The 23,494-nt window shown below is 55.4% G+C and overlaps 1 protein-coding gene and 2 long non-coding RNA genes across 5 annotated transcripts; 1 reads left to right on the plus strand and 2 right to left on the minus strand.

Annotated features, from left to right (window-relative positions):
- The first annotated feature begins 4,249 nt into the window (after positions 1 to 4,249).
- On the plus strand, positions 4,250 to 7,670 carry LOC115658606. 3 transcript variants are annotated; one of them, XR_004002355.1, is made up of 3 exons: positions 4,250 to 4,289; positions 5,215 to 5,312; positions 5,863 to 7,670. It is a non-coding gene; the product is annotated as an uncharacterized LOC115658606 (long non-coding RNA). The 3 variants fall into 3 exon arrangements; XR_004002356.1 differs by lacking the exon at positions 4,250 to 4,289 and having other exon boundaries at positions 5,053 to 5,312; positions 5,863 to 5,993; positions 6,093 to 7,670; XR_004002354.1 differs by lacking the exon at positions 4,250 to 4,289 and having other exon boundaries at positions 5,053 to 5,312.
- LOC115658607 lies at positions 7,485 to 10,644 on the minus strand. Its single transcript, XR_004002357.1, has 4 exons — positions 10,569 to 10,644; positions 9,983 to 10,051; positions 9,218 to 9,276; positions 7,485 to 7,571 (listed from the first exon to the last, which is right to left on the minus strand). It is a non-coding gene; the product is annotated as an uncharacterized LOC115658607 (long non-coding RNA).
- A 2,605-nt stretch (positions 10,645 to 13,249) lies between these two features.
- On the minus strand, positions 13,250 to 23,254 carry LOC115658808 (maestro heat-like repeat-containing protein family member 1). The gene is made up of 16 exons (XM_030578262.1): positions 23,018 to 23,254; positions 22,740 to 22,856; positions 22,408 to 22,533; positions 21,495 to 21,641; positions 20,462 to 20,542; positions 19,678 to 19,757; positions 19,069 to 19,207; positions 18,227 to 18,322; positions 17,604 to 17,708; positions 17,355 to 17,481; positions 16,871 to 16,965; positions 16,481 to 16,630; positions 15,627 to 15,781; positions 14,217 to 14,373; positions 13,961 to 14,127; positions 13,250 to 13,313 (listed from the first exon to the last, which is right to left on the minus strand). Exons 1-16 carry the CDS (start codon positions 23,252 to 23,254, stop codon positions 13,250 to 13,252), a joined length of 2,043 nt encoding a protein of 680 aa, XP_030434122.1.
- Between the last annotated feature and the right edge of the window lie 240 nt (positions 23,255 to 23,494).

Below are 23,494 nucleotides of genomic sequence, written 5' to 3' on the forward strand. Positions count from 1 at the left end.
TGTGCTCCCGCAGAGCAGAGTGTCTAGCTCTGTGTGGAGCCTCATGGTAAGGGGTCCAGGGGTGGGGGCAGTCGGGACGGGGGGGTTGGATGGGAGGTGGGTGGTTCGGGGCAGGGGTCTCTGGAGGGGGCACTTGGGGAGCAGAGGGGGTTGGATGGGGCATGGGTGTCCCAGGGTCTGTTAGGGGGGGGGGGTGGATAGGGGTCAGGGCAGTCAGGGGACTAGGAGCAAGGAGCGTACTGGGGGGGCAGTTAGGATGGGGTCTCTGGAGGGGGTGGTCAGGGGACAAGGAGCGGGGGGGTGGATGAGTTGGGAGTTCTGGGGGTCCTGTCAGGGAGCGGTTGGATGGAGCATGGGAGTCCCGGGGGTCTGGCTGGGGATGGGGCTGTGGATAAGGGTCAGGGCAGTCAGGGGATAGTAGGGGGTAGGGTCCAGTCCAGGGACAAGGAACAGGGAGGTTTAGATAGGCGGTGGTGTCCTGGGAGGCAGGTGGGGGCAGGGATTCCAGGAGGGGTAGTCAGAGACAAGGAGCAGCAGGGTTGGGAGCTCTTAGGGGGGCAGTCACCCAGCCCTCTCCCCTGAGCCCTGACACCCCCCCACACACTGCCCTCTGCCCTGCAAACACCCCAGGCCCCTGCCCTGAGCCCTGTACCTACACACTCAGCCCTCTGCTTGACTCCATCTCCCCCCACCCCCAACAACTCTAGCCCTGTCTCTGCAACCCCCACACATACCCAAGCTCCCCTCTGCCTGACATCTGCACCCCCACATACCCAGCCCCAGCCTCACCCTCTGCCCCAGCCTCTGAATCCGGGCCGCTGGCCCCATAAGGCCTGCTGCTGGTCTGGGTTCTGGCTGCTGGACCCTTGCCAGCCAGGGTCCTGGCCGCAGGCCTCGCTCAGCCCGCTGCTGGCCTAGGTGAACAGAACCCCAGACCAGGAGCGGGCAGAGCGGGCCGGCAGCATAAGATCAACATTTTAATTTCAATTTTAAATGAAGCTTCTTAAACATTTTGGAAAACCTTGTTTATTTTACAATACAACACTAGTTTAGTTATATAATAATATGACTTGTAGAGAGAGACCTTCTAAAAAACATTAAAATGTATTACTGGCACCTGAAACCTCAAATTAGAGTGATAAAATGAAGACTTGGCACACCACTTCTGAAAGGTTGCTGACCCCTGATTTAAGTGGTTCCAAGTAGTAACAGACAGAACAAAATAAGTCATCAAGCAAAATAAATAAAATGCGTAAATCTATGTCTAAACAAACTGAATACAGATAAGATCCTTGCCAGTTCCAGAATGCTCCCTGTTACAGACTAATCTCATTTTAGTCCGGGTCAAGCAATCACTCACACTCCTTGCACACTCTCCTTTGTTCCCGTTTCTTTCAAGTATCCTGGGGAGTGGGGAGGGCTCTCTCTTTAGCCAGCTGAAGACAAAATGGAGGGATCTCTCCCAGGGGTTCAATAGACTTTCTCTTCTGGGTGGAGGACCCCCTTCCTCACTCCTATGCAAAGGCCAGCTCCAGATGGACTTTTGGAGTCACCTGGGAAAGTCACATGTCCATGCATGACTCACAGTTTTTACAGGTAGCTCCATTGTTTACATGCTACCTTTGAATGTCCTCAAGTAGACTTCTTGTGGCTTGGAGCATTCCAAGATCCATTATCCTTTAAGTGTTGCTTGATTGGGTACTTAATTTCAACATTCCTTTCTTCAGGAACAGACCAATGCTCTGCTAAGGTTATTTAGAAATCAATCCAGTACACAGCCAATGTTCATAACATTCATAACTTGGATAACAAAAATGGTACATGCATATGAATAGGAATAAAAAGACAAGTCAGCAAAAATACTACCTCATTAGCCCACGCAGGCTACCACATTTACAAATCATGGTCCTACACTCTGCCATGCACCCTCCCGATCTTAATTCCCGTATCTCTGACAAACCCTGGGCAGCACCGACCCAAGGAGACCCTTAGGAACATGATTTGGAAGGAGCTGGTGAATTTAGGGGAGGATATGAGAAAATATGATCGCCAGCCCCTCAGCATCCTGATTAATGCTTTGTCTCAGGTCATGTGGAAAACAGAGTTTATGCAGGGAGCTCCCCCACAACTACTGCCCCAGTATGGAGGGCATCCCCCACACCTACTCCCTGTCAAAGCCAGATCCCTATCCCCTCTTCTGAGGTGAGGCTCGGGAGATTGACGATCAGTAGGGGTGCCTGTTCCCCATAGGCCTCCCTAGCTGATTGCAAGATGTCAGTGTGACGTATGGAGGAGACCCACTGTGAGGGCTACAGTGAACAGTGGGGAACCCAGGTCTGTTAGCCCAATTGCTACCGGATAGGATCTTCAAAGGGAGACCTACCACTAAACAGATTCAGCTCAACGGGTATGAGGGAGAAACTGTCTCCCATGGTTTATCTCTGAGGAGTGGCGATTTCCCTGTTAGAAAGCCATCCTAAAATCTCCCAGTGTTTGTTCTGTTAAGAGTCATGTAGTCTGTGACAAGAGGACTTCTCCGAAGGAGGTTCAAATCCACTTAGAGGGCATGAATATCTCTCACATTGCACCTCTAAGTGCTCCCCTTGATTGGAACTAGCCATAAGGGTTGGGATGAATGGGTACCTAGGGGTAAGTCTCACTGTTCCTTCGAGATTATCCAGGAAGAGGGGTCTGTTATTGTCTATGTTGGTAAAGCAACGTGTGGTGGTAAGGACAAGATGTAATATTGTGTTGGTTAATGGACCATTGGATCCAACCCACAGTGCCTTACATAAATTGTTGTTTCTGTAATGTACCACCATTGTGAGTTGTGATATTAAGTTTACTGTGCCTATATGGACTATACAACATTTAAATGCCGATCCTGAGCTCTTCAAGGAGGTTGCATCCCCCATTTCACTGGGAATGGTCTCATTGCCATGAAGGTAAGAACGCAGGCCATCACTTCTGGTGTGCTTGGGTGGAGCCCAGTGCAACAGGTCTTTTGAATCTCATGCTTCACCCCATTGTGGTGATCACTGGTTTCCAAATTATACAAGCGATTGGTCTGGTTCTGCTGATGAATGGATACAACGACTGATGCAGCAGCTGCAATGGATGGAAGATCAGAGCCGGTACCATGGTGTAAGGTTGTGATGGGGATACTCGCTCAGCACAAGCACCCCAATCCACGGATGTTCTTGGGGAACCAGGGTGCAGTATCCAGCCTGACTCATGAAAGACACACACACCCCTCCACCAGCCTCTGCTTAAACCAAGACCCATCAGAGGAAAAAACTTGCAGAGAGCAGTGAAGGACGGATGGGAGACACACCTAGACCCCTCTGACAAGGGTGACAAGACTAAGACATCGCCATTAGCATATAGAATGAAGAACAGAGACAAGTCCCTTAGCCTCATCTGCATGAAAGATGGGACAGGGAGACATCTCAATTTGCATACAGAATGGAGAACAGAGAACCGCACTGAACTCTGGGACCAGAAAAAGCAGGGATGCACTGCATCATGGGAATCTCTGCTCCAGATGTTAATGAACCTATGCCTGCCCACACCCAGCTCAGCAGTCATGAGACCAATTCTAGTAAGGAATCCTTGACTGATGTCCAAATACTGAAGCAGCCTAGTTGCACTGTCAGCTTCCTGGAAGAAAACATCACCCATAGCCAAGAGTGATCAGCTCCTATTGTCTAGCCCAGGGGTCGGCAACCTGTCAGAAGTGGTGTGTTGAGTCTTCATTTATTCACTTTAATTTAAGGTTTTGTGTGCCAGACATACATCTTAATGTTTTTAGAAGGTCTCTTTCTATAAATCTATAATATATAACTAAGCTATTGTTGTATGTAAGTAAATAAGGTTTTTAAAATGTTTAAGAAGCTTCATTTAAAATTAAATTAAAATGCAGAGCCCCCCCAGAGCAGTGGCCAGGACCTGGGCAGTGTGAGTGCCACTGAAAATCAGCTCATGTGCTGACTTTGGCACATGTGCCATAGATTGCCTACCCCTGGTCTAACCTAAAGAAAACCCTTGAATCATCAGTTTACCTAGAAACAAATCTAGTGTTCTCTCTTGAATCGTTGTATTTTCTCTACAAAAACCCCTACTCACCCTTCAGCAAACGTTCTGATGCATAGACCCAAGCTTTGCATCAGTTCCACTGGGACTCCGTCTCCTGACTGATCGTGCTGGGGGCTCTGCCTGTCTCCTGCCCTCAGGACCCTGAACTACCACCATCACCTGGGAACCCTGACTAATTCAAGCTTCAGGGAGTGGTGAGATCCCCTTCTCTCTCTCTCTCTCTCTCTCTCTCTCTCTCTCTCTTCCTTAGGTATAACCTTTAATTATGTATGTTATGTTGCTTTAGCTCTCCTTGTGTAGTGATCTCTAGTATTCAATAAATAACTTGTATGGTTCAGCTGGTTGCTTCTCTCTTCTTTCTTTTATGTTATTAGCTTCCCCCATTCACTCTACAGCAACACTTCTTTTACCTAAGCTAAGATCCCTGCAGAGCTCAAAATACTGTGGGGTTTGCTCATCAAGTACATTACCGCCAGTACAATTGTGATGTGAGAGTGAGGATAGGGATGTGCTGAATCTGGGACACATAAGGGTAACAGTTTGAAAGGGCTGCTTGACCCAGTCCATGGAGCCACGGGCATAGAAGGAGATGCAGCTTGAAAGTGCTGCTTCATCCAGCCCTAGATTCCCTCCATCCAATACAATTTCTTGGTGTTGTCCGGCTGTGTCCTTTGTAAAACAGGCTGGCAGAAAATTGTGTGGCGAGAGTGTCATCGCTGTAACTGAGCACCGATTCTAGAAAGGCCCTGTAAGGGTAACAGTTGAGGCAGTCTCCCAGCGTGAATCCAAATGATAGAAAATAGAGGCTACTGGGGTAATTCACCAGGCTCACCCGCGGCATCCTTTGCGAGTTCAGTTCCGTCTCCTTTTACAGTCTTGCAACACAGGTACAGCAGTGTGTTGTTAAATCCAAATCATCTATGCCATTCCCTGCTATAAAAAAGTCAATGGGGCAGACTCCGTAAATGGCCAATAGAGGCAGCATCTCAGTGTAGATGCTTTTCTTGATGCTGGGCTGCGTAGGGGTTATTTGAAACAAGTCTAGTTCAGATTTGATGCACTCTTCAGACCCGCAGCGAACAAAAGTCCATGTTGATTAAAATCTCTCTCTTTTACCAGGCAGAGACCATCTCCTCTTTCGCCCAGGCTTCCTCTTGGCCGGCCCTGCGTGTCAAAGCCCTTCTTTAAAAGGGTTTTGAGGGACCTGTGTGTCACGGGTATGAGGCATTTCTCTTTCTCCTTCTCCTTTTAATGTACATCATCCCCGATCCTTGCTGTGAGGCTGTATTCCCCACCTTCTCCAGAACAGCGCGGGAGACATGACCTACCAACCACATCTTTAGCTATGTTTTGAGCAGTAGTTTTTACATGGGGTTTAATAATCTTTAGCCCCCTCCTCAAAAGCGGTACGGCCTTTTAAAAGAGGCAACGAAATATTCCACCCACACCAGCCCCGTACATCACGAGAGCCCCATGATATCCAGGAAGGGCGTATCCAGCCTGGGCTTTGTAATAGTTCCTGTAGATGGTGGGGTGGTTGTAATTTTTTAAGATCGCCATAATAGTGTTTAGTTTTTTAGAAACCTCGCTCTCTCTGCGGATGCAGATGCAGCTTGACGATCACGTTGCCGAAGCAAAATGAGATGCGTTTGTTCTGATCTGTCTTTATTTCAGTGGTGATGGTGTCGATGTGGTGTTTACTGACAAGGACGTAATGAGGCTTATGGTAGATAATGGTGATAAACTCGTTGTTCCTTCCTTGGACAGGACGCAGCGTAACAGGGGAAAAGAAAATTCCCCCGGAAATTGGTGTTCTACAATATCCGTGTACAGATACAAGGAGGTTAAAAGCCCCTGTGATGTCTGCTAAGAAGGGGAATTTTTGGACGCTGCACTTGGTACCGTCTTTCACTAACACAAGTATGGAGGGGGACACATTCATATTGACACATTTAAATAAGTTTTATTAATCACCTGGTTAACATAATCTTTTACAGCCGCCTGTAAAAATGGACGCCATTACCCCTACTATAAGGGAGTCTGACTTGGTTCATTCTTCCAATGGGTAAGTTCTCAAAGGCCTCTAGAAAGGCATTGTTGACCTGTGAGAGATTTTTCAGAAAAGAAACAGTGTAAGCACCCCCACTGCTTGTTTTAGATTGATGCAATCCCCGGTTAGTTCCTAACCCCATTACATCCCATCCTCAACTGTCCCTTCTTAATCATTCATTTACCTGAGTGACGTCTTTTCCATTCTCCTTGTCTGCCGGTGACTCTTCCAAGCCATGATCGTCTTCCGCCTCTACAGGGGTGGACAATGAGAGGCCGTCACACTCATCGGGGTGCCTCACGAGAGGTTGGGTTTCGGGGTCGCGTTCCTGCGTATCCATGAACGGTTGAGTCAAAGGACCCCATTGGAACTGCTGCTGATGTAGCGTTTTCTCCACACAAGTCCAAAGGTGCTTGAGGCTAAAACAAAGTCTTCAAGTTCTCACGGGAGTGGTAAAGGAGTCCATGTTTCCATGATTTCTAAAACACGCATTCTTGGTAAAATATGGCCTCTTCTGCCAGGCGCTGGGAGTTATGGGGTGATGGTGCTGTGCTCTGACTGGCAGAGAGCACTGGGAGGAGTTCTTAGAGGGGTCACACCACTCTCTTCTGGGCGGTTCACCCCGTCCCAGAACCTGCCCTATTTTGGTCAAATCTGCTCTCAGGCCGGTCCTGTGCAGCCGAAACCCATCGTGATTGGTAGAGGGCGATGAGAGGAGTTCTCAAAGGGGTCATACGAACCACTCGCAGACGGGCCACCCTTCCCCCGAGTTCTTCCCTATTGGTCAAATCTCCTCTGGGGATGGTCCCCAACAGCTGAAAACCTGCCTGATCGGTAGAGGGTGATGGGAGGAGTTCCTAAAGGAGTCACAGGAACCACTTCTGGATGGGTCACCCTGCCCCAAACTCCTTCCCGATTGGTCAAATCTCCTCTTGGGGCGGAGCTACGGGGGAAGCAACCTATCCTGATTGGTAGAGAGCAGTTGGAGGAGTTCTCAGAGGGGTCACAATGCACATCTTGCTTCCAGTCATGTGGCCGCCTTGACCACGGAAGTAATATCTCCATGGGGTGGGACTTCTGTGACAGGTGGGCAGGGTTTAAAGGGTCAAGGGGTGGGTTAGGTTGATTGATGGTAGGGCCCTTCCTCCTCATTGGTAGAGGGAGGTGGGAGGAGTTGTTAGAGGGGTCACATGACCCACTTCTGAACAGGTCACCCAGCCCCGGAACTCCCCTGATTGGTCAAATCGTCTCTCAGGGGGCTTCTACGAGGACGAAACCCATCCAGATCGAAGAAGTGTGTGTGGTGGGGTTACTTTGTAAATTATCAGCTTGGTCCAGGACTGCCTCTGCTGCTCTCTCAAGTCCCAGTGGTACCTCTGTTTCTAGACGAGAACCGATCTGAGACAGGATCTCTCTCCAACAGCCTCTGTGATAAAGGTAGAAGATGCATACACAAAAATATTAGCTTCTCAGCAATGTCCTTGTTGTCTTTAATTGCTCTCTTGAATCCACTCGTTCTTTCACAGGCTTCTGTGTTTGTCTATATCCCTTCAGTTAGTTGCTCTTCACAAGCCATCTTAGCCATTTAAGGAGCTCAAACTCTCCCTCCCTAAGCAAGAGCTGGCCCCCTGCAGTTTATCCTCTGCCATGATGGGGGGAGGGGAAGAATCGTTTTTTAGAGGGAGCTGGGGAGTTTTCTGACAGCCAGGGTCACATGTTGGGTGAGCTCTGGCCCTGCAGCCAGAGTGAAGGAAATTCTGGCTGCAGCAGCCTTAGTCCTCTCTTGCTCTGTGGACTGGGGTTGTGAGAAGTGACACTGGCTCTGTTTGCGGCCTGCAGTTCAGCCTGAGACTATACGCCAGGGGTCCCCAACGTGGTGCCTGCGGGCGCATCTAAATGCATCTGTGTTCTGGCCGGTGGTGGAGTATCTACAGAAATGACACCGATTTTCCACGGCATTTTGGCGGCGCCGCCTCTCAATGACGTCGCTTGCCGCCGACAAGTGATGTCATCGAGAGGCGTCACCGCTGAAATGTTGCAGAAATTCAGAGGAATTTTGGCAAATACTCCACCGCCGTCACGGTCCTTCATCTGGTGCCTGACACACAAAAAGTTTGGGGACACTGCTCTACGCCAACCCCTGCCCACCCTTCTTGGGCTGACTGCCGCCTCTGCAGGTATTTAAGCACCAGGCCTGGGATACCTGCTCAGCACCTGGCTGGGTTCTGCCTACTGAGCAGCTGGCAGGGTCAGCCTCTGACAGAACTAATGTCTGTGATGCGCTGAAGGGGTTGGACTGCACACTCCAGCCCTGGGATGTGTTTCCTCAACAGCTGGCTCTGTTTCCTCAGCACTGGCGCAGCCCTTTGTGGCATGATCAGCTGTTGAAGGCAGGGTGGCTCAAAGCTAGTGTATCCCCATAAGCATAGCTGGGGCTGGGACAGGGTGGGGGTCAGCTGCTCTGTGCGTGCAAGAGCTCTCAGAGCTGCCACTTGCAGGGGGCTGGCAGCAATCCTTGGGAAAGATGGTTAGTGCTGGGTCTGCAACACGACCTCCTGGCATATACCAGGCTGGGTTCTGCAGAGTTAGCACCAAATAAGGCTCGGATCAATCCCAGCCTCACACTTGGCTGGGGCTGCTCAGAGTCCCTGCTGGCGGCATCGCAGCTCGTGAGGGAGTGGGGGAAAGTCTCCTCTAAGCATCTGGGTCTCCCATGGGAGGTTGTTTCCCTCTCTTGTGGAGTCCACCCCATCTCTGCTTGCCACTGCCCCCTGCCTGCCAGGAATGACTCACTTCTGACTCCCAGACCCTGCTGACCAGCCATGGCTCCTGCCCGGGCCAGGAAGGCAACACCTCATGGGGCAGGGAGGTTCAAACTATGGCTGGGGAGAGGATACCCCAGAGCCAGCACCGAGGGTTTTCTCCCTCCTCCTACACTCTGCTGGTCACTCCAACTGGGTACTGGTTCCAAGCCACCGTGCGGTGTGGCTGCTGCCCCCTGCCCCTAGAACCACTCCCCAATTTCCCCCCACCCCTCCTCCCTGAACAGCAATACCCTCAGCTGGGACTTACAGCAGGGCGGGGGTCCAAGCCTCCTGCTCTTCTCTGGCTTCAATTCTCCATCATGTGTCCTAAGGGAAGCAGGCGGGCCTGGTTATTTAACAGCATGCAGGGCACCAGCCCCCTACCTGTATTTCTGTCCTTCAAGGTTCCCCCACCCCCAGTCCATCCGAGCAGAGGAGGGGAAGGAGCTGGGTAGAGGGTCAGTCCCCAAGATTATTGGGATCATTTTGCCTTTGGCCTCGTGCCACACAAAGGCTAGGAGGGAGGTATTGTGCACACAGGACCCACAGGGAGTTGGCATGAAGCACAGTGTGACAGAGCTGCTGCCCTGGCTCTTTGCCTGCATGGCTAGTGATAGCTGGGGTGGGCAGGGCTGGGGCTTCCTGTGAATTTCTGCCCTCTCTGTACAGGCTGCAGGGGGACCTGGCTGGGGCCAGTGCCTCGGGCGGGAGAAGGGGGGAACCAGGGTGAGACCTTTGGGAGGCAGGATCTCTCCCTCGGGCCTGCTCCTGCTGCAGGTGCTGGGCTTGCCCAGGGCCAGGACAGAGAGGACCCTCTGGCCACAGAGCCCTCCCGCATCTGGCTGCAGGGAGTCTTGGTTCCTGCTTTGTCCCAGGGAGGTGGGAAGGTGTGTGTGGGAGGAGGTGGGTGTGGTTGTGTGCAGGCAGAGGCGGCCAGCCCCTCCCACCGTCGGCAGTGTGCATGTAGCACTGGGCCCTGGGCTCATGGGGCAGAGAGGGATAATAGGAAGTAGAGCTCCAGCTCTTATCTTACCTATCAGCTGCTGGGCAGCTGCTGCTCTCAGGCAGCCCTCTTGCTCAGCCTCCCTGGGCAGTCCTGGAGCTGGGAAGCCAAGAACCCAGTTAGTCCCAAGCCACACATCCTCCCCAGGCTGAGGGGAGCTGCCTGCTAGGGAGGTAAGGAACCCTTGGCTGCCAGAGCCCTCTCCCCCTTGACTCCTCCCATGAGACAGAGCTGACTTGTAGCGGAGCCATCCGCAAGGGCGGGGGATGGGGCTGAGTCAGTGGGGGGCTCCCTGGATCCAGGGCCGGCTCCAGGCACCAGCCAACCAAGCACATTTTTGGGGCGGCACCTTGTAAAGGGTGGCCATTCTTGGGGCAGGCAAGGGGCACTCAGGTTTGGGGGGGTTTTGGGTTCAGCAGGGAAGGGTTTTTTTGTTGTTGTTTTTGTTTCCGGGGTGTGCGCCGCGCTCAGGGGTGGGTCAGTGGGGCGGTGCTCTTTTTTTTGCTTGGGGTGGCAAAAAAGTTAGAGTTGGCCCTGCCTGGAGCAGTGAAATCCTCTGTGTCTAGGTTCTCCCGCTTCCCAGTCCTGCAGGGCCCACGCCCCAGAGCTCACTCACCAGGGTCCTGCAGGCTTCGCTCAGGAAGGTGGGGACTGGTGGGGGCTGCTCCCTCGGCCAGCTGGCTCCGCACGAGCGGTGCGCAGGGGCTGGTAGCTCAGGAAGGGTGCGCAGTGCAGCAATGCCACCCTGCACGCCTGCCGGAGAGGACGAGAAGGGAGCTGGGTGAGTTTCCCTGAGCGCAACGGGCTGCCAACTCGCAGGCTCTGCATGGCTTGGGGAGACTCCGCTGTGCCGGAGCAGCAAGGAGCCAGCTCTTTGCAGAACCTCGTCTGGCCTGACAGTTGTTCCCCAGGGCCCCATGGGCCCCATCTCCAGCTTGGCTGGGTTGAGGGGAGCCAGGCCTGAGTGCTGGGGCCAGAGAAGGACACTCCTGGAGCAGGGAAGGGACCATTCCCTGGGGGTTCCTGTTGGTGGTTAACAGCACTGTCCGGTGTCCCAACGTACTTGGCCTCCCCTCAATCCCAGGCACTACTAGGGGCTGCTACCCGGCAGAGGGGAGATTGCTGCAGGAGGCTGGTCATTCCCAGGTAGGCGCTAACATACAAGTGAGGGCAGGGCAGCAGCAATGGAGAACCAGTCGGTCTCAGTGACCTGCCCTTCCCTCAGGCCCTGCTTGGGTTAGGTCACTTGCTAGAGGCCAGAGATAGACCTGGCCTGGCCACTAAACAGGGCAGGCTGTAAAATGGAGCCACGGTCTCGGAGAGGCTGACTGGGCTGGGCAGGGAGGCTGGAGGTGCCTGTGGGGAATGGAAGAGGAGAAGGAAACCTCACAGATCTCCCCCACAGCTACACTCTGAGGACTGGCAGAGCTCTGTGGGGGGTGGGGGAGGGATGAGTGGGGGAGTCCTGGGTGCCACAGGGCAGCACTGAAGAGATCTGGGGCTGGGAGGGGGAGTTTGCACCACCCTTGCCATGTTGTTAGAATGCCCCCAGCAGCCACCCCTGCCCATATGAGCCATCAGCTGCACTCACCTGGGCCACCTGGGGATCCCCAGTCTTGTAGGTGGATGAGCAGCGTCCCCATGCTCTTCTCCACTTCAGCCCCAAAGAGGGATGACCTCTTGGAAACAAATTTGCTGAGGTGGCCAAAGAGCTCTATGGAGGCCCGCCTCAGGCTGCTGTTCTCCTGCAGACATGGGGTTCAGGGTGGTTAGGGGGAGAGGCTCAGGCCCTCACATGCTCTGGGAATCAGCCTGGCAGCTAGCAGAGCCCGGAGAGGTTTCAGCTAGTTCAAACTGACAGGACAATTCTCTGCAAACTCCTCTCCTTCTTGCTGGGCCCCAGGGCTGCCGAACAATTGTGGGCCCAGGGCCCAAGAATGATTCTATCCCTGCCTCCCCTGGCAGAGGAACTGAGCTGCCCCACAAATCCAGGAATGTGCCTACATCGGACACTGAGCCCCCTCCGTGTGAGGCAGGTCCTGAGCATCTCCTCCTGGGGAGTGTCCTATAGCACCCTGGGGCCTGCCCTGCTTGGTACTTACATCCTCAAAAAAGTTCTCGCCTGCATGGCCAGCGGGACGGCAACATGCGCCTTCAGAGGCACCTTGGGGTCCCGCAGCATCCAGCAGAGCCCTTCCGTTGCATCCAGAATGGCGCAGGGGTCGCAGGATTGGCATACGGCGTGGACAAAGCTCGCCAGAATCTGTTCTTGCTTTTTTCTGACCTGCAGAGAAGGGGTTGGACGCCGCTCGGTGAGTAACAATCTGTCAGCCTGAGTGTAATCACAGTCCTGTCAAGTCAGCCTACAGCCCAGTCTTCTCCATAGGAGCCATAGGGTGAGGAGAAGGGGAACCAGGAGCTTCCTACCCAGCCACCTCTGCCTAATATCTTGCCATTCCAGACCCACCTTGTCCGGGAACGCGGTCACTGCATTCCTGAGGCCATGCAGGGCTCTGCCCACCAATGTGGCATGTTGCTGTCCTGCGTCTGCTGCAGCATGGCCTTCAGCACCTGCTTCCGCATGGCCTTGGGCTCATTCTCCATCAGCAGGGGGCCTGCCGAGGAACTAAAGGGAAGGAATAGGAGCTGTCAGAGAGGGCTGGGCGAGGCCAGTGGGTCCTAGCCTGGCGGGAGCAAGGGGAAGGGAGTATGATCAGGGCCCAGGAGGTGACTTAGATCCCTACGACTGCTGTTCACGAGGGGCTGGCTTCAGCTGAGCTAACAGAAGTGATATGTGCAGGGGAGAGCGCTCCCTCTGGTTCCAGTGGGGTGCTTCCCAAACCCCACCCCAGATCCCCCAGCAGAGGGATTAATTTACAAGCAATACACCACCAGGACCGTTTCTCATTGGCTGACCAGCTATTGGCCCCTGTTCCATCATCTTCTTGGCCTGGTTAACCCTTCCCCCTGGTCCTCCAGTCTCACCTCTGCGAACAGGGCGGTGCAGGCCATGCGTTCACCCTCCTGGCTGGCCTGGAGGCTGGGAAGGAGAAGCTGTGGGATGCTTTTCAGGGCCAGGTTTGGGTGGCTCACTATGGCTCTGGGAGAGAACAAGAGCTCGTGTGACATGTGCATGACAACCCTGCACATGCCGGAATCCGGCCCGGTCCCGACCACCCCCTCCATCTCTGTCCCACTGCGAGAACGTGACTCCTCCAGCCTCTGTCCTCACCTGCTAAGGAGAGTGAACCCTCGGGCTGGCCTCCTCCAGCAGCTGCCAGCCTTGCTCCTGGTCCATTAGTTCCACAGCTGGCTGACTGCCCCTGAGGCGCAGCACCCGCGCCAGGCCTGCACGGCCATGCTGAGAAGAGAAGGAGGCAGGAGATGGTGATGCGGGGATGCCCTGCTCTCTGGGTGGGGTGAGGGGGAGGACTCCCTTGCTGCAGCACTGAAGGATCAGGGTGGGAATAGATGCTGCCCCACTTCTGCCTTTGGTTCTCCCCCCCGCAACTGTGGGGGCAGGGGTGTGTGTCTGCAGATGTGACCTTCGCTCTCCTCCGAAGATGTGAAAATTGCCCCTCCCCCCAGGAAACTGACCCTGGGGAGAAAAGTCCAGACAGTGCCCCCTGCTGTTCTGAGCCCTGCCCCCTAGGGCCCATTGCAGAAAAGGGATGAAGTGGCTCAGTGACAGGCCCGGCCTGTCCTGTCCAAAGCCTTCAAAGCAGAGAGTAAATAGAGACAGCAGCCAGCTCTGCCCTGCTCCCCAGCTCTGCTCCCCCCTCATCACCCTGCTGAGCTGCCCACTCTGAGGAGCTCTCTGGCTCCCTGAGTATCCGGGGGCAGCTCTGCCTGCTCCTCGGCACAAGAAACCTGACTGATCTGAACCCTCGGTCCCCGAAGGTGTTGGGGGTCCCTGGACAACGAGGGTAAAGCAGGAAGCTTCCCCCTCCTAGGGGCTAGCACAGACACTATGTGGTGTGCTGCGATCCATCAGCCCCCGCACATTACCTGCGTGGACTGGTGTCACTGCGCTGGTCCTGCTGGACTCCTAAGAGGTGTTGTGCGGGGGGTTGGCAATGGCAAGGAAGCAAGAGGCGAACAGATCGTCCTCGCGTCCCTCCAGGGTGTCTGCTTGCCCCAAGGCCCCCGATCAGCTCCCACAGGCCGTATGTGGTCTGGAAGTGAAAAGATACAGTCAGAAGACGGTGGCCGTGCACAGAATGGAGCCAGGAAAGGGGGCTGAATGCCAGTGATGGGAACTTACCGCCGGGGGCAGCCGGGCTGACTGGGGGCAGCTCCTGTCCTGGGTCTGTCCAGGGTTAGCCCAGCCCTTCTCCGGGCTGTCGTACAGCAGGATATGCAGTACCTCCTTGGTCAGCACGGGATCTGCACCCAGGAACCTCCAGATGGCCTTGATGTGGCTGTGACGGACAGGGGGATGGCAGGTCCAAGGAGTTAACACAGAGGACGGGCCTAGCTGGGACACACTGGGGATGACACCCTCTGAGGGGCGACGGGCCAGAAGCAGCAGGTTGAGCCTGCTGGTGGCTGACCTCAAGGCCCTTCAGGCCCTGGCCAGTCCTAAGGGGTTCATACCCTCCTGCCTAGGCACTGCCAAGGGGTGCTGTGTCACAGCAAGGGCTGGGTGGAGGTGGCCAGACTTACTTCTCCCAGCTGGGGGACCCCCTCCCTCCCTTGCTGCCTTCTCCTGATGGGAACCAGAGGGGCTGGGGTTAGAGCCCCCATGGGGGAAAGCAGTGACTCCAGGCTCAGGGGTGGGGGCTGGTGTGAGGAGGTGCCCACCCTTGAGGGGGGGCAGGGCTCGGTGCTGGGCTGGATCTCCTGCGCTGGGGGGGCAGAGAATGTGGTGCTGTGGGCAAGAAGAGCAGGAGCTCCTTCCCCATGGGGCAGGGGGCGGGGAGTTCAGGAGGAACAAGGCTCCAGTTCTGGCCACGCCATGGCTCTGGGATGGGGGGGGTGTTGGAGAAGGCTGTAAAATGGGCTCTGTGCTTGTCAGCTCTGGGCAGGATGCAAGGAAGGCGCTGCTGGCCCTGGGGAACCTGACAGGCTAGTGAATCAGAGAAGACCAGCCTCTAGGGGTAGGATGAGGTGTCTAAAAGCGTGCGGGGATGGGGAAGGGACCAGGCTGGGATTCCAGGGGGGAGAGGGCATTTCCCAGCTGGGGGGAGGGGGTGCCCCTGTGGGACATGCTCAGTGTAGGGGCACCTGTGGGGAACGATGCAGTTAGGCTGGCCCCTCTCCTGCCTCAGCCTGGAGAGATGACCTGCTGGGAGCAGGGGGCCATGCTGACGGGTGACCCTGCTCACATGGGGTCTCTCCTGGTCTGTGTTGTGGTGAGGGGCCCTGGAAGACTGTTCTGGCCTCCAGCCAGCTAAGCCATTGCACAGCCAAACTGGAAGAGGGTGGACTGGTTAGCAGTGCACAGAACCAAGTGGGGGAGGGTGACAGCTGTGTTAGGAATAGCTCTGAGGCCCTCCAAGGGACAGGGAGGCTAATGGCGACCGCATGCCGGGCAAGGGCTGTTCCCTGGGGGCCTGTGTGCAAGGGGAGGATCTGTGCTGCATCTAACCATGGTGCTGTGGAGTGACCCCATTAAGGGGGGCTCGGAGGCTGGAGTGGGGGGTTCTATCCTTTCCGAAGGGCCGGCACTCACTGTTTGTAAGGCCAGGGCATCTTCAGGAGGATGTTGACTGCGGTCTTAGTGTGCTGCCTAGCCAGTAGGTGGAGGATGTCTCTTGTCCCATCACTCAGCCGCACCCCCCGGGGTGGGCTCAGTGTGTAGGAAAGAGCGGCTTGGAGATCCTGCACCTGTGGAAGCAAAGCAGGGGCTGAGACCCTACCCCCGCTGTGGGTGGCTGGCAGGCAAAGGCCAGGAGGAGCTGGTCAGGCTCAGAAACAGGTCAACGGTCCCATGGCCTGGTGAAGGCCGTGGATAAACTCTCCTAGCGAGCGACCAAGCCGAGGGGGGTTCTGGGTTTGGTACCTTGAAGCATCCACCTGTGATCCAGCTCTGTAGCACTAAGGGCCCATTGGAGGGACATAGGGCCAGTGGTAAGGCAGATCACCAGCCTGCAGAGGGCGCGCTGAGGGATATCCCGGCTGTACCTCCCCTTGTGACAGCACACCTGGGCTGCTTCAGCACCAGAGTGGGATCTAAGTGTCTGGGATGCATTTCCATGCCCTATGTCAATCTGTGTCCACTAGGCAAAGAGTCAGTGACACTGAGGACCCCACTGCAGGCTCTGTTCCCCCAGCTGAGGGATGGGGTCTGGAAATAGGGCACATTTCCCAGAGAGTGAGCCAGGCAAGCCAGACTTCTGGGATCGAAGCCTACAAAGGATTACAGGGCCGTGCCTAGTGTCCGCCCGGCAGACAGGGCATGATGGGTCCCATTGATCAGTGGTGGTGAGAACGGACGTCTCCCCTCCACATCCTCCCTCAGGCCCCAGGAATTCTAGGCATGGGGCAAGATGGAGCTGCCCAAGATGTCCAATGCCCAGCCGTTACTTGGCCCTGTAGCTCTGATTTTTGCTGTCTCAGCACCGCCTCCATGACGCCTGCCAGCTGCTCAGCACACTCCCCCTTCTCCAGCAGGCCCACCAGCAGGGTGAAGCTGAAGGGCATGAGGTCACGGGACTGCAGGTGTTCCACGATGAGCTGCAGGGAAAGGCACAGGCCGAGTGTGAGCAGCGAGCCGCGGCCTGGGGAGGTGGGTTTGCTCTTCAGGGAAACGGGGACAGAGGCACTGGCAGCCTGTGCCCAGGGCTATGTGAGTAGGCACTGGAACTATACCCAGGAATTTCCATCTGCTGGCTCCTCATCGAGGGAAGCAGACAATAACCCCCGCCCTTTCCCATATGCGTGTCTGTCTCTCCAGCCGCAGTCTCTTTTACTCACCATAGCAACATGGGCAGGGCTCTCTCTGCAGCTGGCATCCTTCTGCGCCTTGCTCAGTACAGTCACCACCGCCCCTGTCTTGCTGTACACGACGGCTGCACGAGAAACCAGCAGCACTCAGGCAGAGCTCTCGGGCCAGATTCTTCCCCCTCCCCATCGAGCCAGGGCAGAGGTGCCAAAGAGCCAGACTCCGGCCGCAGCTGGGGTGAGCTCTCAGCTGGCTCCTGGGCCAATTGCCCACCTATCACCCTGATGTAGAAGGTGTGGTAGGGTGGGGTGAGATCAGGGGAGGTCCCAGATGATCCCAGGCATCTGATGAAGGGCAAATGCCAGGTTAGCCCAGTAGACACCAACCCACTTCTGCTCTGTCCCCCCTGGTCAGGGCTGCGATGAAGGCGCCATGTTCTCTCTGCAGCCCTGCTCGCTAGGTAACGGCCGGGGCTGTGAAGGCTGAGAAGTGGCGACTGCTTGTACTCCATCTTACCTTTGCAAGGCGTGAAGAGCCAGTAGAGAGCCTGAGATGCCCAGTATCGGGTGGCCTCCTCAGCATCGAAGGCCTGGCTTGTCAGCAGCCCAGCCATGTAGCCCTGCTCTGTCATGGGTTTCAGGTCCTAATGGGGCACCGAACAGAAAATCAGGGCATGTGTTGGGGCGAGCCCAGCTCTGTCTGTATCATCTTCCCTCCCTCTATGTGAGTGCTGGGGGGGGGGGCAGCAGGGTGTGCGCTGCTCACCTCGGTGATGGCCTTGAATTGATAAAACATGAAGAGCCGGGCGCTGGCTCTCACAGCTCGTGTCCTCTCCTGGGCCCGGGGAGAGGAGATCCATGGCTGCAAGTGCTGGGGAGCAGGGAGAAAGCCGTGTGAGTGGCAGCAATGCTGGGGCAACCCCCAGAAACTGCTTCCCACCCCAGCAGGGAGAGGACAGGGAGCATTTAACCCCTTCTCCTCTGCATCCCGACACTGGAACTCAGTGCTCCTCTCCTGTCTGGGGCGCGTTGGGACAGGCCTGAGGGTCTTGGGCTCAGGGCTTTGAGGATTCTCCCCATTGATTCTGTGGGGTCTCAGGGCTGTTTCCTTCAGGGGCACAGGAGTGCCAACCCAAATTTAGGAGGCCAAAGGGACACTCCCTGGAGCAAGACTAGGATTGTCTTGCTTGATCCCAGGGTTGGATGTATGCCCTGTGGGGACTGGCTAGTTCACAGCAGCTGGGAGGCCTGTTCAGCCCCCCGCGCCCCCCCCCACCTGGGATCAACTGGAGCCTTCTCTCTTGTGGTTCGGGTAGAACCTGAGCAGCCGGCCCATCCCCAGATGGCCAGTGCAAATGGGTCCCTCGCCCTCGCCCCTCCTTATCATACCAGAAACAGATGCAGTAGCGTGGTGGGAGTCAGGTGCTGTTCCAGGAATGTCTGCAGCACATGATCCAGGCCCTCCCAGGGCAGTTCTTGGAGAGACTAGAGCAGAGAGAAGCAGGGAAGTAAATAGCAAGGGAGGTGGGGTGCATGAGGCAGGGGGATGAGTGGATCCCTCCTGTCTGGAGTCAGATGCTGTTGATATTCAGGGTCCCTTTACCCAGGTGATACTGATTCCCCTGCACATAGACGTGGGTCTCACCTGGACCATGGGCTGCCCTTTCCCAAAGAATCCTTCTTCCCACCTGGGCTCTCCAACCAACACATGTACTGTGCTGGGCTCTGGAGGGAAGGCCTCCTCCCTCCCCTTCTGGAGGGGTCCCAGCTGCCCCCAACACCCCGCTGGCTTGCCATGGGCTGAGCTGTTCATCCCCGCTCCAGCTAATCTCTGTTTCTGTGGCAGGGCGAGTCATGGCCTGGCCGTGTAGCTGTCCCGAATCCATGCTTTTGCTCCCTCTGCACCATATGCTATTTAATGCTCTGGGCCAGAACCTCAGCTGGTGTAAACTGGGTGTAGGTTCTAGCTCCCTGTGCCAAGAAGCCAGGGTAATTCTATACAGTCTCACAGACACTCACCTCTACAGCTGTCCTTCCTGCCAACCCAACTGCAGAGTTAACTGCATAGCCACTTGTCACCAGCCCTTTGGAAAATAAACCGAAGGGCTGGATTCGGCTAGACATGTAGCTCTCTGCATTGGGCCAGGGTCCAGCTACTGAGCAAGGGGGTGGCTGAGTTTCCCAACCAAGGATGCAGGTGGAAGTTGGAGCTTTGTCTATGCCTCACTAACCTCTGCCCGGATAGCGGAGCTTTCTGCCACCTTAGTCCCTCTCAGCTTCGCCAGGGTTGGACGCTGAATCATGGAGCTGGTGATACAAGTGCTGATGGTCTCAGCCACCTGCTCCTTAGACAGGTGAGGCTGGAATTTCCTGATTGGAAGGAATGGAGCAGACGGGGCCATTAGAACGGAGACAGGTCCCAGCATGAGTCAGGTTGAGTTTGATGGCAGGAGGAACAGCTCCCACCCTAATCAGCAGAGCTCCAGGAGCCACCAGCTAGGGAATGGTCCTGTCTGGAAATGCCTATACCCCCTCGGCCCGGCAGGGGCTCTGCTGGGGAAGCTGCTCTCCGGGGATGATCCTGGGCCCTGCTCTGCGGCTGCACCCATTCACAGCACTTCATGCTGACGGGAGGGTCTCCCTTTTTCCAGGCAATATGCAGAGATGGGGGTTGGATAAAGTGACCCGGAGGCCGAGGAGGATATAGCACATTAGGGAGCCATCAGGGAGAAGCATCCTCTGGTTCTTATTGCAGCTTGTCCCTCCCTCACTTACTCTCTCTCCATCTGCCCCTCCCCGGCTGCTGAGCTCCGCAGGTGAGTCAGGCCCTATGGACATACCCTATGTATGAGACAGCCAGCAGGGCACACTTGTGGTCGGGGCTCTGCAGCCGGGCGCGGTCCTTGCCTCTGAGGATCTCCTGCAGCACAAAGCAGAGAGTCAAAGGCAAAAGAATTCAGGGAAGCCCGGTTACTCAGCAAGACATGGAATCTCCAAACGCTGTTTGATGCCCCTACCGAACCTCAGTCCCAGCGTGCAGTGCACTGGGGCACGGAGCTGGGAAGATGGCCTGGGAGCGACCATGTGGCCAGAATGCACCTATTTCGCCATTCCTGACGGCACATCTGGGAACTTCAGCATCTGTCACGGAGCAGGGAAGGGGGAACTGGGTGGAGGCGATATTGTGAATGGGAGCATTAGAGTCCTGAACAGCTGAGGTCAAATATTTTCCTGCAAACCAAGGGAGGGCTGCACCTGTTAACTCCTCAGGAACATGTCCCAGAGTGAAAACCCTTGGAGTTAATCCCCAGGGCACTTTCTGGGTGCCGGGCAGATACCTCAGAAGTGGGATGGGAATTGTCCCAGGTGTAAGCAGCATGAATCTGATAATGGAAAATAGTGTCATCTAAATCCTTGGGCTGGAATCGCACCAGAAGAATCTGGCATCAGCACTGGCTTTGCAGTGCACAATGTAGAGCCCTAGGCACCCGGTAGCAAACACAGCGCATGGCCTTCAACGCTGGATACTCTAGCATGTGCATCTGACCTAGGGACCCCTCCCAGGACCCCAGCGTGCTCACTCACCAGCAGGGGGGACAGCACAGTGTATGTGTCCTGGCTCACCAAGGGAATCCTGCTCACTTGGGTGACAGCTTCACCCACCAGCACGAGGCTTCTCACAAACGCAGATCTCACCAGCGGGTCCTGGGCTCGCAGGCAGGAGGAGGAGAGAACAATGAGGGAACAGCCACAGACAATAGAGAGCTGAGACACAAGGCTACAGGGCAAGTCTCTACAAGGGAGCTGCTGTCCTAGGCTGGATTGCCGTCACGCCTAAGGGGAAGGACCTGGCTTGCCAAGTGGAACATCTTTGTATTCCCTAGGGGAACACCTCTGGAGATGGGTGCAAGGAATGGACTGATTTCCAGAGGTGCTGAGCACTTGCAGTTCCCAGAGCTGTCAATGGGCCTGCAGCTGTTCAGCTCCCCTGACAGGTCGTAATTATCTGATCTAGAATAGAAATCTGCTGCTCTCTGCAGTTGGCTGGGCTCTCTCTACCAAGGTGTCCATTCTCCAAGGAAAAATTCAGTTAAACCAAACTAGCATCCCCTCTCCTTTTCACTAGGACGCACATATAGGCATTGGGTGTAGGACTAAACATCGGCCTCAAACCTCCCATGGTAAGAAAACAACCTAGAGTTATCTCAAAAATCCCCCTTCAGCACCAGAACCTGTCAACTGGGCTAGGGGCCTGAATCCTTCAATGCGCCTTTTGTGCCCAGCTACCCCACTGACTGCAGTGTGTGGGGAAACAGGGCCTAAATCTTTCTCTTCTCATCCCTGGGTGCAGCACAAGCCTAGAGGCACCAAAGAGGGTACAGTCATCTCTGGGACAATAGCACCAAGTGATGCTCAGTTACACTCTAACAAGGCCCAGGTGGGAGTCCTTCCATTAGCTTCCATGGGCCTGGAATCAGAGAAGAAGCTAATCGAGATGGGGGAGTCCCAGAGAATGGTGCTGTTCTCATGTCTCCTGCCCCTCCTGGGGCAAAGGGCCAGCCCTTGCAGCTGAGTTTATGCAAAGACATAGCTCTGTGCTGGTGTGTGCAGCCTGGGTAGGTGCTGCGTGGGCGGTCAGGGGAGGGCTCTGACTTACATGTGGGCTCAGAAAATAGTGTTTTCGCATGGGAGTCAGGATCTTGTAGCCTATGGTCTCTAGGATGAGGTCTGTGGGGACTGAGTGGACCACGTGCCCATAGGTGAGGAGCAGGAGGCTTCTCAGCTGCTCGATGGAAGCTGGCTCCTGAGAATTGCAAAGGAAAGAGTGAGGAGAAGGGATGGCCTCCAGCTGCTCCTAACTCACAAATGGGGCCAGGGGAGGATTTTTCACCCAGCTGGCTTAGCAACCAAATGCTGCTCTGCTGAGCTGAATTGCCTGGACTCTGAGGCCCTTCCCAGATCCCCAGGATTCGGGGGTTGAGGTGACCCGGCAGCTGAAGGGGACGCACGAGCAGCTGCTTTAATTCAGCCTAGCTCCAGAGATGTCACTGGGACTACAGTGGACTGCACTGGCCCAGAGAGTTACTGGGAAGGTGATGGTGGTGGTGTGGGAGGGGAGAAGAGGGGAGGGGGGAATGTCAGACATGCCAGCCCTTGTGAGTCTGCCAGGAAGGTCTGTGAAATAGCCCAGTTCAGGGGAAGACCAAGGGTCTGTTCTGCTGAGAAACGTGTCAGCCGGAGCTGATGGCATGGCAGTGTCTTTTGGGTCCTCTCTGAGCCTTCTTTATGGGGCTGCGTGGAGCATCTCTGAGCTCCCCAGGAGATACCCTGGAGAGCTTATACAACAGCACCCACCTTCCCCCCTGGATCCACCCCATTGTGCTGTGATTGCAGCTCAATGGAGGAGTAAGGAAAGGGCTCCCTCCATGGAGGCTGAGCCACTGGCTTGGAAATTCAGCTCTTTGCTGAATAGGCTTCTGGGAAGCAGGGTCCTCCCTGGCAGGTCCCTTTACCTGCAAAGGCTGGTGAAGGGATGGATGAAAGAGCAGAGACGCTAGGTGGGACTGTACCTCCAGAGAGCCAGCAGCAGAAGGCTGGAGCTGCACCCTGCTGACGACCTCTTCCCAGTGCTCCAGGATGGTAAAAATCTCATATAGATGTTGCCTGGCACACAGCCCAAGTGCTCGGGCGAATCCCTGAGAGACAGGAAGATGGAGGTTAGAAATGCTAAGCAACAAGCCAAGGGGCCAGGATGGGCTCTCAAAGTCATTGTCGTGGGCATGGGTTAAGGAAGATCTTTTCGATCCACTGGACCTTGTCCAAGGTAGAACATACACATGTAGCATCAGGGGATTGACAAGGAATGAGGGATCACCTGACAGTGGAGGAGCAAAGACCTCACCTCTCTTTCCTCTTCTTCTTTGAAATTGACCATCTCCACCAGACGCCATAGCTGGGGCTTGATGCTCTCTTCTGGAGAAAACATCAGCACGGTGCCCCAGCACTTGTAGAGAAAGCTCTGTGAAAGAGACACCATCATGCTGGATGCATTGGGCATGGCCTGGCGTGCACAGAGCTCACTGGATATAGTTGTCTGTTTCACTGGCCCCAAGCTGCCACTGGGTAGCGACTGCTGTTCTGAACTAGGCACTGAACCCCAATTCCTTCCAGGACACTGACCTTGTCACTGGGCCGCTTATCGCTGTGGGCCAGCTGGCGCCTGATACTAGTGATGAAATAGCCCAGCCAGGTATGGTCCGAGATGAGGAAGAGAAGGTCTTCGAGGAACTGCCAGGGAAAGAAGAGCCAGTTAGAAACGAGAGGTGCCAAGAAACTGGTCCTCTCAATAGCTCCAGCCAGGAATCCACCATAGCTGGGAGGGGAGAGGAAGAAGGAGCGTGCACTGTCACCCCCCATGTCTCTCGTAATGCTTGTGAATCCTTGTGAGCTGCCCCTGGTGCGTCTCCAATTTTATCTGCTAGGCTCAGCCGCTTCCTCTGTCCCCCAATGCAGTGCTGCTGAGAGGCCTCTTAATTCTGCCTCAGCGTGGGGGGGGCTGGACTAGAAGACCTCTTGAGTTCCTTTCCAGCCCTCCATTTCTCTGACCCTTACCTGCAGCAGCTGCTGCTCCCACTCCCTCTGGCAGAAGCAGGTCTT

Source organism: Gopherus evgoodei, chromosome 10, assembly GCF_007399415.2.
Source record: "Gopherus evgoodei ecotype Sinaloan lineage chromosome 10, rGopEvg1_v1.p, whole genome shotgun sequence".
NCBI classification, from domain to species: Eukaryota; Metazoa; Chordata; order Testudines; family Testudinidae; genus Gopherus; species Gopherus evgoodei.